Here is a 15,806-nt window from a genome sequence, read left to right as displayed (position 1 = left end):
CTGCTACTATACATTATTTGAGAAAAATAGTAAGTACAAATTTGCAGTATTTGAGAAACAGTAGGTGAGAAGAACCCGAATAACCTATTACGCTAACATTCTAAAGCTGCCATCAAATCGGAACTTTACAATCACATGAGGCCATACAAGAGAATATATGAAATAAATAAATGCAACAGAAGCCAGTAGGTCATTATGACTTAATGACATGGCGAATGTATCTGGATATCATTCATACTAGGGCTGCACGACATTGGAAAAACGGACATAATGAAATTTTATTTTCTGCAATATATATTGCAATATACACTCTCTATAAAGAAATTACCAACCTACGTCCCACATGACGTCACACGGGTTCCTGGTTGCAATTGCAAACATGTCTAGTGCGGTAGGATGCCAAATTTTCCAAAAATAGAAAACCTAACTTTTACTGTACACCACACTGCTTTTATTGCCAACCGCAGACATCTTTGGCTAAAAGGGGTGAAGACCTAATTAAAAAATGCTCGACTTTGCAGTTCTCATTTCATATCCAGTAAGTTCACGCTATGCTGAATCATACACGTTACTTGTTTTTGATTGCAGCAATGATTTCAGCTAAAACAGTTAAATACGGTTAATTAAACTGCGGACACTGAATGCTAAGAATTAAATGTAAAAGTGTAAGTTCACATACCCTGCACATACCGTACAGGTGCAGTTCGCTGTCAGAATGCAGTTGTTTTGCTTGTTGATGATTACCCAGGCCTTGTACAGTTCCGTCTTCTTTCCTTGTCTTTGGCTAGGCAGAACCTCGGTTTTTAGCACTACATAGTTTTGAATCTGGTAATCATGGAACATCATTTCTTGCACATGACCACACAGAATAAAATTGTAGGCATCCAAAGACTTGTAGGCCTTTAACTTCTCTCCTGTAAAAACACTTGAAGTTTCAATGAGGTGGTTGTATATTTCGGGCTGGATGCTTGGTCATTTCGTCTTATCCAATATTCATTGGGAGGGTGCTATCGCAAATGGACCTGTCAGACGAACGCCGCTCACTTTAACGTTAATTTTGCCGAACAACTGTGCTTATCACTGGTTGACAAGCTCTTATAATACGCTGAAAGTATTATGTGAATATATATATATATATATATATATATATATATATATATATATATATATATATATATATATATATAAAACATGTAATCAATATAACTTATTTCTAAGACAACAACAAATGTACCGCATCGGATGTCATTCCCTCACTGTAAATGCTAGCTCTCCTGATTTTTTTCTGCAACCTTGCAGCGAGCGCATCCTGAATGTTTACAAACATGGCAATTTGTCTATACAGTTTCACCAAATGACTGAATGGCATTACTTGAAAAGTATCTATATAGTCACACTTTATTTTAAGGTTTAATTCTCTCTATTACAGTAGCAAACCATTAATGTAGTAAACATGTAGTAAAGTGTAGTAAACAAACAACAAGCATAGATGAACGCAATAAAGCAAAGATAAAAGTTAAATAAACAGTGCATGTTTTATGGTTTTGTATTCATTAAATGTGAAAAATACACTGCAAAGTCAACTCAACATTGCATATCTTGCGATGTGACTATTGCAGATGCATATATTGCGATATCGATGCTGAAATGATATATTGAGTAGCCCCAATTCATACTAATACCCATATTCTTACTGTATGTTATATACTTCTTCAATGGTCATGAAGTAAATTCAAATGTAGTACGCAGTACATGATTTCAGATGCAACTTAAAACTAAGTTCAGACTACAGGAAAATTGATGATGTTTATTTATTTTTTGTCATTATATGTTTTCAGACTGTCTGCACCATCACCTACATGAGTGAGACCGTTCTTATTAAAATGACTTAATTTTGCAATCGAATACATGACAATTGTTTAAGTGGCTGTACTTTAAACAAACAAACAATATTAAAATATTCAAATGTAATGTAACACAGTATAGACGTTGCTATATAAAAAAAAATTAATTCAACAATGTTTGTAAAAAGCACAAAACTTGCTTGAAATGTTTACACAGACATATGTCCTAAAATCATATGCTGTGATGATACAGTTAAACACACAAAATTCCTTTTGTACATAAACCACCATAGTTTATACAAGTCATTCTTGTGAGAAGATACTCTTTTCCCCTTTAACGACCCTAGTGTTGTGATGACGTTTTTGTTTTGGTTCACTGAGATGGTGGTTGCTATGAAACGTCATGTTGTTTTTTGGCGGAAAAAAGAAAACAGGAATAAACGACACACGCATTTGTGTTCTCAAGAAAGAACATCTTTGATGATTTATTGAACCATTCTACAATGCAAATGGCTCTCTATGTTACAGTTAAATTTTGCAACAACTCCTCAAATGACATGTTCTGAACTGTTGTACATAATCCAGACTCAACACTGCAGATCCTGCATTGTGACTGTTGCAGATGTGCACATTGTGATATTGATGCTGAGACTATACTGTATATTGTGCAGGTCAGTCCTGTGTCCGGCAGAGTTTAAAGGGATAGTTCACCCAAAAACGATAATTTAGTCATCATTAAATTGTTCGAAACCTTAATGAGTTTCTTTATTTGGTAACACTTTACAATTATATGAATAGTGATGTATTAATAGGTAAACTAAACATTACTTTATTATAAATTAATGGTGAGTTAAGGTGTGTGCTAATCATGAACTAACTTTAACTACAACATGAGTCAAAAGAGTTCATGAGTAAATAACGCCTACCTGAATTACTTGTTAGTACATGTTGTTAAATAATGTAATAATTAACATTTTAGTTTCAACTAAATGTAAATAACATGAACTCTAACATGAGCTGTTAATGTATAACTATATCATGACTTTACTTGGAGCGGCACATCACCGTTAACTCATTCCTAACTACTCATGAACTCCTGTGTTTAAACTGTTCATGTTGATGATGACAGAACACTTTTCAGTAACACTTTAGATTAGGTCACAATTCAAGTTTTTAACAAACCATAAACTAACACAACTAGCTTACTATTACCAATAATAATAATAATAATAATAATAATAATAATAATAATAATAATAATAATAATAATAATAATAATAATAATAATTAATATTAGAGAGGACGGAGCCCTAAATTCTTCCGCCCTACGTGGCCGCCTAGGTCGCCTCTGGACGCGCCGGCCCTGAAAATATGAAATGATTCTCTTTTTCACAATGCCAATCAAAAACCGAACTAATTCAGCAATATATATTTGACCTTTAAATGTAAAATTCCAAACGATTGCCTAAACAAGATTACTTCACTATAGGCTAGACTACGTTACAATGAAACTACCAATTTCATTTATTGCTGAAAACAAGTTAAACCAGTGTAATATATTAGTATACCCCTCTCTACTTATGTCCTTGACCAGCAAATCAGAATAGTCCGCTGGCCAGCAATTGTGGTTTGGTTTTCAGAGCAGCCGTGAACTCCAGTAATAAACAGCGCTCATCAGTGCAACGTGCGGGGTTGGACAGTTCCATTTTTGTGCGGAGGGGGACTTTAAATTTGACTGACAAACTTACTATAGCTAAAGTGTTGTGTTAATCATCAACATTAGATTAGAACATTAGACATTTATATTACGCCTTACACCCGTTACATGTTTTCAATGCATTTTTTTTCTTTGCTGCTATCGCCATGGTCTCTGGCCAGGGGGAGGCTAAGCCTTCCCCAGCCTTACAAACGCTCTGCCTATGGCAACTCATAATCAGTTCATAATAAAGTAATGTTTAGTTTACATATTAATACATCATTATTCATGTACTGTTAATTAATTACCGTATAGCAAAAACAAATACTATAAAAGTTTTTCTTCAAAATGTATTGTTTTATGTTCAGTGGGAGAAATAAATAAGACAAGCAGGTTTGGAACTAGGGGTGGGCGGTACACCGGTGTCATAGTCATCACCGGTGTGACATTGCACCACGACATGGATTTTCTAATACCGTCAATACCGTGATAAATCAATTATGCGCCTTGAACGGCTGCATTTACATCAATAATAGCTAATTCTAAATAATAAGGCATTCAATTTTCTTCAAACATTCAGTTGTGGTCTGAATACATGTCCTTATACTACAGGGCTCGAAATTGCAACCATTTTGGTCGCATGAGCGCCCGAAATTTAATCTATGCGCCCTCATAATATATTTGGGAGCATTTGTGTGTCTGAATTAGGGCTGTGACGGTAATGGAAGAAATCATGCGGTATGTCGGTTAACCACGCAGATATATAAAAATAAGCATTTTTAACGCACCGCTGTAATTTCTATATCCCAGTCCCTTTATCAACATTTTTAACACAAGTCATTATTTTAAAGATTATGACTTGAGAATATGATTTTACCCCAGCGCTGCACTTTTCTCCTTCGCCCTCCCACTGAGTTCAGGTGACGGAGTGTTGTGAAGTAGTTAAACTCTCCTCAGTTTAATTTACAGTGTCAAACTGGCACAGGAATATCAGTATATTAATATAGGCTTTGCTAAAATGCTGGTCAAATGTAGGTCTTTTTTTACAGAAGCTATCAACAGACGCGCATGCTGCAACCGGTGATGAGTCAACAATCGCAAATATTTTGACTTATTTAAAGTAGGCTATAGGCTATAGCATATAATAATTTTGTGTAAAGACATTTATAAAAAAATGTAGCTAATATATCATAGGGGTTTGTGTAGCAATTACAGTGGAGCATTAATTAAATCCTTTTTTTTTCCCGTGGAGCGAAACAAACACTACACAGTTGTGTAGCGGAGGGGGACGCACAAAAATATACAATTCAGATATTTTCGTCGGCAGAAAAATATTCTTTGAATGAATTTTGTTTTGTACAATTTGTATCTTAGTTTTTGTCGGTCAGTTTACAAAAAAAACAAGAATAACTAATAAACTTTGAGGTGAAGCGATGTGCCTTAGGGTCCGCTATATGCCGCGGCCAAAACACAAACTGGTCTGTTAAATACAATCGTAATATAAATAAAATAAAAGTGAAATATTCAGTTTCGAATATTTCGAATAGGCTGCTCTTTTAATTTTGATCATACAGTTAACAAAGATTCCATATTCATGTTTATTTTGTAAATAACTGACCGACAAAAACTTGTACAATAAAATTGTACAAAACTAAATTCGTTCAAAGAATATTTTTCTTCCGACGAAAATATCTGAATTGTATATTTTTTGTGCGTCTCCATCCGCTACACAACTGTGTGTTTGTTTCGCTCCACGGAAAAAAAGGATTTAATTAATGCTCCTCTGTAATTGCTACACAAACCCCTGTGATATATTAGTTACATTTTTAATAAACTTCTTTACACACAATAATTATATGCTAAAGCCTATAGCCTACTTTAAATATGTCAAATATATGCGATTGTTGACTCATCACCGGTCCCAGCATGCACGTCTGTTTATAGCTTCTGTAATAAAAGACCCACATTTGACCAGTTATTTAGCAAAGCCAATATTAATATACTGATATTCCTGTGCCAGTTTGACACTGTAAATTAAACTGAGGAGAGTTTAACTACTTCACAACACTCCGTCACCTGAACTCAGCGCGAGGGGGAAGGAGAAAAGTGCAGCGCTGAGGTAAAATCATATTCTCAAGTCATAATCTTTAAAATAATGACTAAAAATGTTGATAAAGGGATTGGGATAGAGAAATTACAGCGGTGCGTTAAAAATGCTTATTTTCTGTGGAGCGATTGATTTGAGTTAGTAGGTCTGCTTTATTAAAATAAGCTTAAAATAATAATAGCCTATGCTGGTTATAAAAAGGATTCAGTGTTTTCGTTTTGTAATCTAAATTTGTAATTTAAGTGGAAAATACTCAGGGCAGGCCTTTTATTCCTTTTATTTAGTATATTCTGTTTTTCTATACAATCCTGAAACCTCACCTAAAGTTATAATAATAATAATAATGGCGCAGATGACAGCGATCATGACATGAGGTAAATGTTGATCCGCCAGCTGAGATCAATCGAGTGTTTTCGGAGAAGGTGCCCGAATCTCGATGCGTTGCATTCACCGCGTGTTCAGCGCAAATGTCCGCTAAATATAAAGTCTAATACTGTAGACATCATTGCCAAAGAAACTCACCTTTACTAAGTTTACACTGAAACTACAGCTCATAACAAAGAGCGGAATTGCGCCGGTGGTCATCATGAGAATCCTGCTCTGTCTGCTCATAAATTGGTGCGGCAGACTCGCCTGCTTTATTCCACCAACACAGAGAAATGAAGATCAGCTCATAACGAGACTGAGCATTTACAATGACCCAAACCAAAACTTTTAAAGAGCGATAAAAGTGAGACTTTCTTTTGTCCGTTCTTCCTTTAGATGTATATTATTTTGCTATTGAAAGTAATACCGTGATATTATACCGTCACCGTTCAAAAGATGAAAAATACTGTGATATTAATTTTAGGTCATATCGCCCACCCCTATTTGGAACAAGTAAAAAGTGAGTAAATGATGACAGAATGGTCTGTTTTGGGTGAACTACAGTACTGTATATCTTTAACCCGCTATAATACACCTGTCTGGAAGTTTCTAGTGAGTCCTTTATATTTTAACAACATATTTATACAGTATTTGAGGGCCTGCAGAATTGGGTTCTTACAATTCGAGACAGTTAACACTTAGTACAAAAACAATTCGGGGTAATTATACTCTTACATAAAGTGTAATTTTGCATGCTTCAAGTCACAATCAGAGTATAATACATTTCTCATTGCTGCTTGTTTCCGAATGAATTGCGAAGGCAAAGGGAATCATACTGGAGTTTAGACTATAAATTTAAAAAGCCTCAAGGGCAGTTCAAGACTTTGAAAATGTTTTTTAGTGAGTGGTCACACTGAAATTAGGGACAGCAGTGTGTGGTGAACCATATAATAACAGGTAAAAATTCTCTGTCTGGCAAGTTTCACAGTCTGGAACAACTGCCAAAGGTCTGCAAAAGGTGATGATTCCATTCAGTTTGCTCAAGATTTCTCTACTCTGACAGGTAAATTAGGGTGAAAATTGATGTGTCATTTAAAACTGGATAAGCACACAAGTGAAATCACGGTAAAAATGATGGTGGCTTTAGCAGGTCGCTTATATATGTGGTTTTTAAAGCTCATATCATAACCACTACTACATTATGCAGAAGACGAAAAAGCTTCTTTGGATTCAGACTTTTTATAAAATTGAATGCTTGATGTCTGAGATGCCACTGGTCTATACAGTGAATATCTGGCAGTACACACACCAAGACCAGTTACTTTATATTTGTTAACTCCTGTAAATTTGACCATGAATTTACAACAAATAAAACAAATTGTATTGTGCTGTAAGCATGGTAATCACAAAGTAACCTGGTCTGCTATACTAACCATAGTTTAAGCATGACCTTTGTAGTAAAACTCTTAAACAAATGGTAATTAGCACTATACAATATATCGTTTCAGCATCGATTTCGGAATGTTATCATTCGCAATAGTCACATTGCAAGATATATGCAATGTTGCGTTTGTCATTCATTCATTCATTCATTTTCTTTTTGGCTCAGTCCCTTTATTAATCTTAATAATTTTAATCATAAAAACACTCACAACACATGCAAATACAGAAATGCACTGCAGAAACCACAACGAAAAAGTGCCAGGGGACCACAAAAAGTTTATACTGACAAAGTTAACTTTTTGTCAGTTTAGTGGCTAATTTGACAAATTTTTACAAGTTTAGTCAAACAAAAATGTACAATTTTAAAAAGGAGCCGTGGCACGCAACCCCGTGGCATGCAAATCGAACTAAACTGTACAAATGAGATTGTACGAATTCAAACAAATTAACTACTAAAACAAAGTTACGAATTACCTTGATATTGTGTTGGACTTTATTTGGTTTAACTGTAACTTTTGTGCACCAAAAAAATGTATTGTATCTTTTTCTTGATTGTTTATAGATTGTTATCCATGAAAATACTCACGACACATGCAAATACAGATATGCACTGCAAATAAAAGAGACCACAACGAAAATATGTCGGGGGACCCCAAAAAGTTTATAGAATGTTAGTTATATTTCATGGAGATGCAAACAGTAAACATTAATTTATCAATCTCTGAATAAACACGTGCATGAAAATACTCACAACACATGCATATAAATAAATGCACTGCAAAAAGCACAGACAATGATGAAAATTCGTCGGGGAACCCCAAATATTTTAAAGATTGTTTATTATATTTTATGGAGATGCATTCCTACTGCAAAATCAACCGAATCAATCTAAATTATAAATTCTTACCAAATATGTTAAGTCATCTGGTGAAATTGTATTCATATTGCAATATATATATATATATATATATATATATATATATATATATATATATATATATATATATATATATATATATATATATATATATATATATATATATATATATATATCTCAATGTTAAATTTTTCCAATATTGTGCACACAAAAAAAAAAACGCAACTACTTTATTTTACTGTATTAAAGGGAAATGTTAAATTTATGTCATTAATTACTCAAAATTCTCTTTATGAAAAATGTATTATTCCCCACCCAATTACAATAACATTGAGCATTAAATCTTTAAAAGATTGCAAAAGCATCACAAACTATCATTAAATTTCATACACCTAATTACGGCTTACTTAACTATGACTTTAAATTTTAGGTTTTGTGCCAAAATTACACCTTGTTAAAATTATAACAACTCACTGTGGGGAATTCTGGCAGTCTACAATTTCAGATTTCATATCTACAATGTCTACAGTCTACAATTGCAGTCACATTCTATAGCTATGTTTCCATCCAATGATGCAAATTAAATTAATGCGCAAAACTGGAATATCGCATAAAAGACATGCAAATAATGTGTTTCCATTCAATGAGTCAAGGAGAACAAAATCATCACTTCCTGATGAACTGGCACCACATATCAACAGTAAAAACAGAGTTTGCTGCAGTGGGAGAAGCTGCATGAATTTTTATTTATTTAATGAATTACTTGCGCTTCAGAAGACAGTATGCCTACAGTACATGCAATGAACACATGATAAGGAGGTACATACTGGATCTGGAGGTAATTAATAATATAATAACACTAATACTGAAATGATTAAGGAGCTTTAGAATGACCAAAACAACACTTCAGATGTTTTACGATGTGCTTAGCCTGCTGGTTTGTCCATATACACACATTTTATCATCACATGATCTCTTACAACAAAAATCATGTGGCTTTTTTAAATGCATATACTGAAATTTGTTTGGTAAAAGTGTTTCCATCGTAGTTTATCCACATCTTTCCATATCAAATAAAAAGTTTATCTTACTCAGTTATGCGCATACATTTTTATGAGCAATTTCAAAATGTATATGCATCGTGGCGTTTTATGCGCATATCCAAAATGCACATAAAAATAGATGGATAGAAACATAGCTAATGTGACTTGAGTGTGATTTCACGAGGAAACGTAACTATTTGACATTTTGTTGGTTTAGTGTCTAATTCGTATGAATTCGTAGATGTACAAAAAGTATGATTTTAAAGAAGAGGCATGGAACTCAACCCTGCCCCTAAACCCAACTGTCATTAGGGGGATAAGCAAATCGTACTAAACTGTACGAATGATAACGTACAAATTCATAGAGATTAGCCACTAAAGTTACGAACTGCCGTAAGATTTTGTTGAACTTTATGTGGTTTAATTGTAATCATACAAAGCTCCAAGAACACTTTTGTGCACCAAAAAAAAAACTTAGTTTGTCTCTGTCTTTCACATCAGGTCAGGGTCCGCATTATCTACAGTCAATTAACGATAATATGTTCAATCAAAGTTGTTTTACAGTTTTGGTGCACAAAAGTGTTCTTGGAGTTTTATATGATAACAGTTGAGCCACTGAAGTCACATGGAATTAGGGGTGTAACAGATCACAGTTGATCTGTGATTCGTACAGATCACAACCCACGGTTCCATTGACGAGTGACCCGTGGATTAATACTTTTTTTTGTAGATTAATCCAAAATTTGTAACGATTGCAGAGAGATCACCTCTCGCGTCCTTCAAATTGATTTGCATGTGTTTGTTAATCCTTCGAATCGCTGCATTAAAACCTGTGTTTGAAAAATCAAGAAGGAGATTCTGTATTAAGTCTTTTGAGTTAGTTATGAAGTTACAAACAGTCAAATAACACAAAAGTACTGGGATAACAGTTTATAGTTTAGATAAAGCCACTGATGTTTATGGTAAAGATTAAAATCACTGTCATATGCTCAAAAAAGAAAGTTGTAGGCAGAAATTACATTATTTACCCAAAAGGTGGTGACAACCAGCCATCAAAAATATGCCACTGAATAATTCTTCAAAAATAATACATCTAGCAATGAAACAAGAAGTTTTATGAGTGAATAACTGAATCATTTATTAAAAATGATACTAAAAATAAATATGAATTGTACAAATTATAATGTTAGATTTCCACATTTTGCGTTCAGTACTAACTGTGAATTTTTCACAGTAATTAATATTTTGCAATTTATTTTTATTCACCTGATTATTTGTTTATTTTGTTTTTAATAAAATTACAGGCTGTAAGTTCTGTTTTTGTAATAATTGGAAAGCAAATTACATTTGTCTCCTCCCTTTTTTGGCTGATCTGAAAAATGGTCTGATCCATGAATAAAAAACCCTAACGTGATCTGAACTGTAAGATTTGTGATCCATTACACCACTACATGAAATGTTTTGACAAAGATTCAGAAAATGAATGGTCTCAGGGGATTGGAATGACAGAAGGCGGTGTAATAAATAATAGAAATTAAATTTTTGAAGTGAACTAACCTTTTAAAACTCTTGCATATATTTTATACACTGTAAATCAGTAGCCTTGTCACAAATGCCTGAGTTCAGTCAGCAATATCTGAAACTAACACTGTACAAGCCTTGCACTTTAAGCACCCGTCGGGCTGATATCTGACCTTTACTGTCCACTGCAGAGCACACCTGAGACCAGATCAAAGTTTTCACTCCACACTTGGCTCAAAAGTGCTTCTTTCAGCAAATAGGTGATAATAATAGTCATTTGGGGGGTGAATTTGTGTGCCCTTAATATAAGGCAGAGTGTTTTCAGATCGATTGAACAAATCCACAGGAATTCTTATGAGAGACAAGAGCAGGCTCTGAGGTGATGCTTGAGCATTTTAATTGATCCTCTGAGCTGCCAATATCTTGCTCATCATAAATTCTCTCTTAATATACTGTAGGCAGACAAAGCTCAGATCCAGAGTCGAAAAGTAACGTCCCATAGACTGATTCTAGTATACATTGTGGACAGCTGTAGCATACTTTAAACAGAGAGATCACCTGCAGAAGTGCTTCAAATCACATGTATGAAAGCTTTTAGGCTTTCCTGTAAAATATAATGATGACGGAATAAGTTATGGTAGGTTATTTGGGATGTGATGGTGGGTTTCTTAGGTTATTAAAGGTGTTCTGTCACTACTTGTTTAGACTGCATTAATGCTTACATCACCATAGACTCATTCTAGTATACATTGTGGCCAGCTATAGCAAACTTTAAATATTGGTGCCCTGCAGATGCCAGCTTTTCAGATCATATTGTATGTCTTGGTTATTCATTGTATGTGGTATTAAGACCAAGTGGTGAGAAAATGTATACTTTAGCTTCAGTATCCTTTTAAGACAATGTAATCTTGCTGGACTTTTAGAAGCTCAACAATGTAACAAGCTTTGCTAAGATAAAAAGATCAATTAAAGGATTAATTTCAAATCTAATATTTTATCCTACACTCTCAGAAATAAAGGTACATGGTAGTACAAATAACGTTCCTTAAGGAACAGTCTTGTACCTTTGTTAAAGTTGTACCTTATATTGTACAGAAAAGACCTCTTATGATACTGTTCTGTACCTTTTATGGTGCAATTGAAATGGAGGTACACAATTGTTCTCATAAAAAAGGTACATAAGTGTTTGACAACTCCTTTATTACAATTCTATGAAGATAAATATTACTGGAAAGGCAGAGTGATTTTATGAATAATTCCCATATTAAAACATAAATCATCATTTAAAAGCATATGTTTAAAGAAACTCATAAACATTAATTATTAATTAATAATACAAAACAACTTGTAAAGCATAAAACTATAGGTATTGTAAACTAAACATTTAAGACATTTTCAAGAAATGTTAGTAAGCATACATTTTCATTGTTGATATCCACTATCAATTTGCTTTCCACTATGTGAGCTGGCAAAAGTCCTGCATATGCAAAGTGTTTATGCAGACATTTTAGTATTGTAAAGCTAATCAAACATTTTGCATATCTCGTTACAATACTTTTGCATAATTCTGTTTTAAAATTAAGTAAATTAAATTAAGGGTGACGCAGTGACGCAGTAGGTAGTGCTGTTGCCTCACAGCAAGAAGGTCGCTGGTTTGAGCCTCAGCTGGGTCAGTTGGCGTTTCTGTGTGGAGTTAGTATGTTCTCCCTGTGTTCACGTAGGTTACCTCTGGGTGCTATGGTTTCCCCCACAGTCCAAAGACATGTGGTACAGGTGAATTGGGAAAGCTAAATTTCTCAGAGATTGGTTGCGGCTGGAAGGGCATCCGCTGCGTAAAACGTGCTGGATAAGTTGGCCGTTCATTCTGCTGTGGTGACCCCAGATTAAAAAAGGGACTAAGCCGAAAAGAAAATGAATGAATTAAATTAAATTAACTTTTAAGTGATGGCAAAGGTAATGTGTGAAAATTGGAGAAAAAAAGTTTTATTTGTACACAGGAGAATTTACTGCTGTAACATTTTTGTGAAAAGTGTTGTCAAATGTTTAGAAGAAAACAGATATTTTGACTTATGTTTAAGTATTTTTTATTCTTAATTATGAATTAAAAAATGTGTATTTACACAAAAAGAAACTTTTTGTAAAGTGAAACAAATGTATTTGATGTTTTATATTTACTGAAAATAAATTTATGCATTTTGGATACAGCAAAATGTATTTTAATAGTTCTGGAAGGAACACATTTAAGACTGTTAAGGTACAAAGTGTATTGTCACTGTAGTGGTACCTTCATGGATCAGATTAGTACCTTTAATAATGTTACAATATTGTATCTGCAGGTTTTAAAAACCAAAGGTACATTTTGGTTTCCCATGGTACAAATCATGTCCTTAAAGGTACAAACTGCAATGGTACAAATTTGTTTCTTTGTCTTAAGGAACAATTCTGTTCCATAAAAAGGAATTACCCCAGTGACAAGGGTTTGTACCTTCTTTGGTACAACATTGTACCATTTTTTCTGAGAGTGTACAGTATCTACAGCATATAGTCACTGAGTTTTAAATACTGTTTCTTGTTTTTGTTTTTATCTTATTTTTTAAGAAATAACTTAGGTATTGTACACTACTGTACAATTATTTTGGGGTCTGAAAAATAAATGAATGAATGAATGAATGAATGAATGAATGAATGAATGAATGAATGAATGAATGAACGAATGAACGAATGAATGAATTGATTTTTATTATTGCCAATACTGCATTTTCTTAAATATTGTCAAAACAATGTATTTGATAAAAACAAGCTCAGTTCTTTAGTTTTGCTGTTTTATGTATGGGATTCAGTAAAAAATATGTGTTATATTCTATATAAAAATGTATAGCTTTTCAATTAAAATTTATGAGAACATTTTAATTGTTCCACCAAATACTTCTTTTTTATTTTATCCCAATTACAACAACAACAACGATATTAATTACTAATAATAGGTATCATCATCATCATCATCATTATTTTACTAAACTTATTTTTATATCTGACTCAGTTTTACAGTAGTCACAATATTGCCATATGATCAACATGCAATTTATATCCATAATCAAATATACGTAGAAGTCATCTATTTAATTGGACTTATAATTAAACTTGAATAATCTGTACATTCATTTAATTTGCCACATTCTTCTATGCGTGTAATTGTGTATTTAAAATATTATCTTAACTTTGCTGCCAGGCTGACTTCTTATAACATAACTCCATCCAACAGATTTAAAAACAATAATATTTTCTACCATTCAAAACTGATTACCATTGCGCTATACAGTCATTAGGCTTCATAAATCGTGATAGTAAACTCCTGGTTCACTCACCACAAGTGCCGGGACCCCTGCGACCACCGCGTACAGGATAGCCGGCGGGATCGCACTGGACTCCTCTGGTCCCAGATAGGGCTTCGTATAGGCATTATCATGACAGAAAAATCCCTGGACGTGCACGTTGAAAGTATCGGTGTACTCAAAGTAGTAAGCCAGCATGACAGTCCCTGCCATGATCACCAGCTGAAAGTAAAGCATTGTCGATGACGGTCAAACAGGTCCCGGGGAACAAACGAAGGGCCTTCGGTCGCCTTTTATTGTAGTTTTGGCATGGTTTCCTCTTATTCCACTGTGACTTGTCATAAAATCCAGCAGAGATAGAAGCGCATTGTATCGCTGACAGAGCACTGTGAAGTGCGCTGGAGTCTGAGGATGAAATGGGTTAGAGGAGCTCAGGCTGGGCAGCCGCACGCGCTGTAGGCGTGCCACACTTTAATAAGTCATGATCGGATGCCTGTGAACATGCACTCCAACTGCTTTATCTTCAAATATAATAGATTTTTGTAGTATCCGTGCTTCTTTGTGATGTCAAATAGTTCACAATTAGATCTTTTTATATACATATATCTTAAAAAACAATTGAACAATGAACTCTTAAGGATTTTGCGTACTGTAAGACATGCACAAAGTGAGTACTGCAGTTCATTTTGAAGATGAAAGAGGTAGAAACTGCACTGCTGCCATCTTGTGAAAGCACAGCGTCAGAATGAGTAAGACTTTTCTGTAAAGTCCCAATGAAATCATGTATGTCTTCATTTTTTTTTCGGCTTAGTCCCTTTATTAATCAGGGGTCGCCACAGCGGAATGAACCGCCAACTTATCCAGCATATGTTTTACGCAGCGGATGCCCTTCCAGCTGCAACCCATCACTGGGAAACACCAATACACTCCCATTCACACTTATACACTACAGATAATTTAGTCTAGCCAATTCACCTGTACCGCATGTCTTTGGACTGTGGGGGAAACCAGAGCACCCGGAGGACTCCCACGCAAACACGGGGAGAACATGCAAACTCCACACAGAGTTTGATCGTGCTACCCACCTTGCCACCAATGAAATCAAAATTATTTCTTAATTTATTATGCCTTTTTCTTTTTATTATATTAGTCTTAAGTTTTATTCATAAACTATATGCCTCAAAATGGTAACAGTTTACAGCATGGTTCCATTAGTCAATGTTAATAAAACTTAAACAATGAATAAAACATTTATTACAGTATTTATCAATATTTGTTAACATAAGAACTGACCCACAGTAACGGACCAGATGCAGAACAATATGAAAGGAACTGGCCCATCTCCAGCACACTGCTTGGGGTCAATATGTGTATACACTGTAAAAAATGCTGTGTGACACAATAAATTTGTGTTGGGAGAGCATATAGAAATTAAGTTAACTTAATAGTTTTTTCAAATTTACATGGATTGAATTTAAACAATTAAGTTGTTCCCACAAAAAAAACAAGAATTGTGTTGTTTTACCGTTTTAAATAAGTAGTTTGAACAAACAGCAAACGTCATTTTTTTGTATGTA

General features: G+C 34.2%; 1 protein-coding gene across 1 annotated transcript in view; it reads right to left on the bottom strand.

Moving 5' to 3' along the window:
- plppr5a (phospholipid phosphatase related 5a) overlaps positions 1-14,619 on the bottom strand; it is a 63,920-nt gene extending 49,301 nt beyond the window's left edge. Inside the window, exon 1 of the mRNA XM_056474056.1 lies at positions 14,263-14,619. Within this exon, the coding sequence (XP_056330031.1) occupies positions 14,263-14,466 (204 nt within the window). The 5' untranslated portion in view covers positions 14,467-14,619. The remainder of the gene's footprint in view (positions 1-14,262) is intronic.
- Between the last annotated feature and the right edge of the window lie 1,187 nt (positions 14,620-15,806).

This window comes from Danio aesculapii, chromosome 2, assembly GCF_903798145.1.
Source record: "Danio aesculapii chromosome 2, fDanAes4.1, whole genome shotgun sequence".
NCBI lineage: Eukaryota > Metazoa > Chordata > Actinopteri > Cypriniformes > Danionidae > Danio > Danio aesculapii.
Note: the sequence above shows the minus strand (reverse complement) of the source record. Positions and strands in the feature narration are given on the sequence as shown.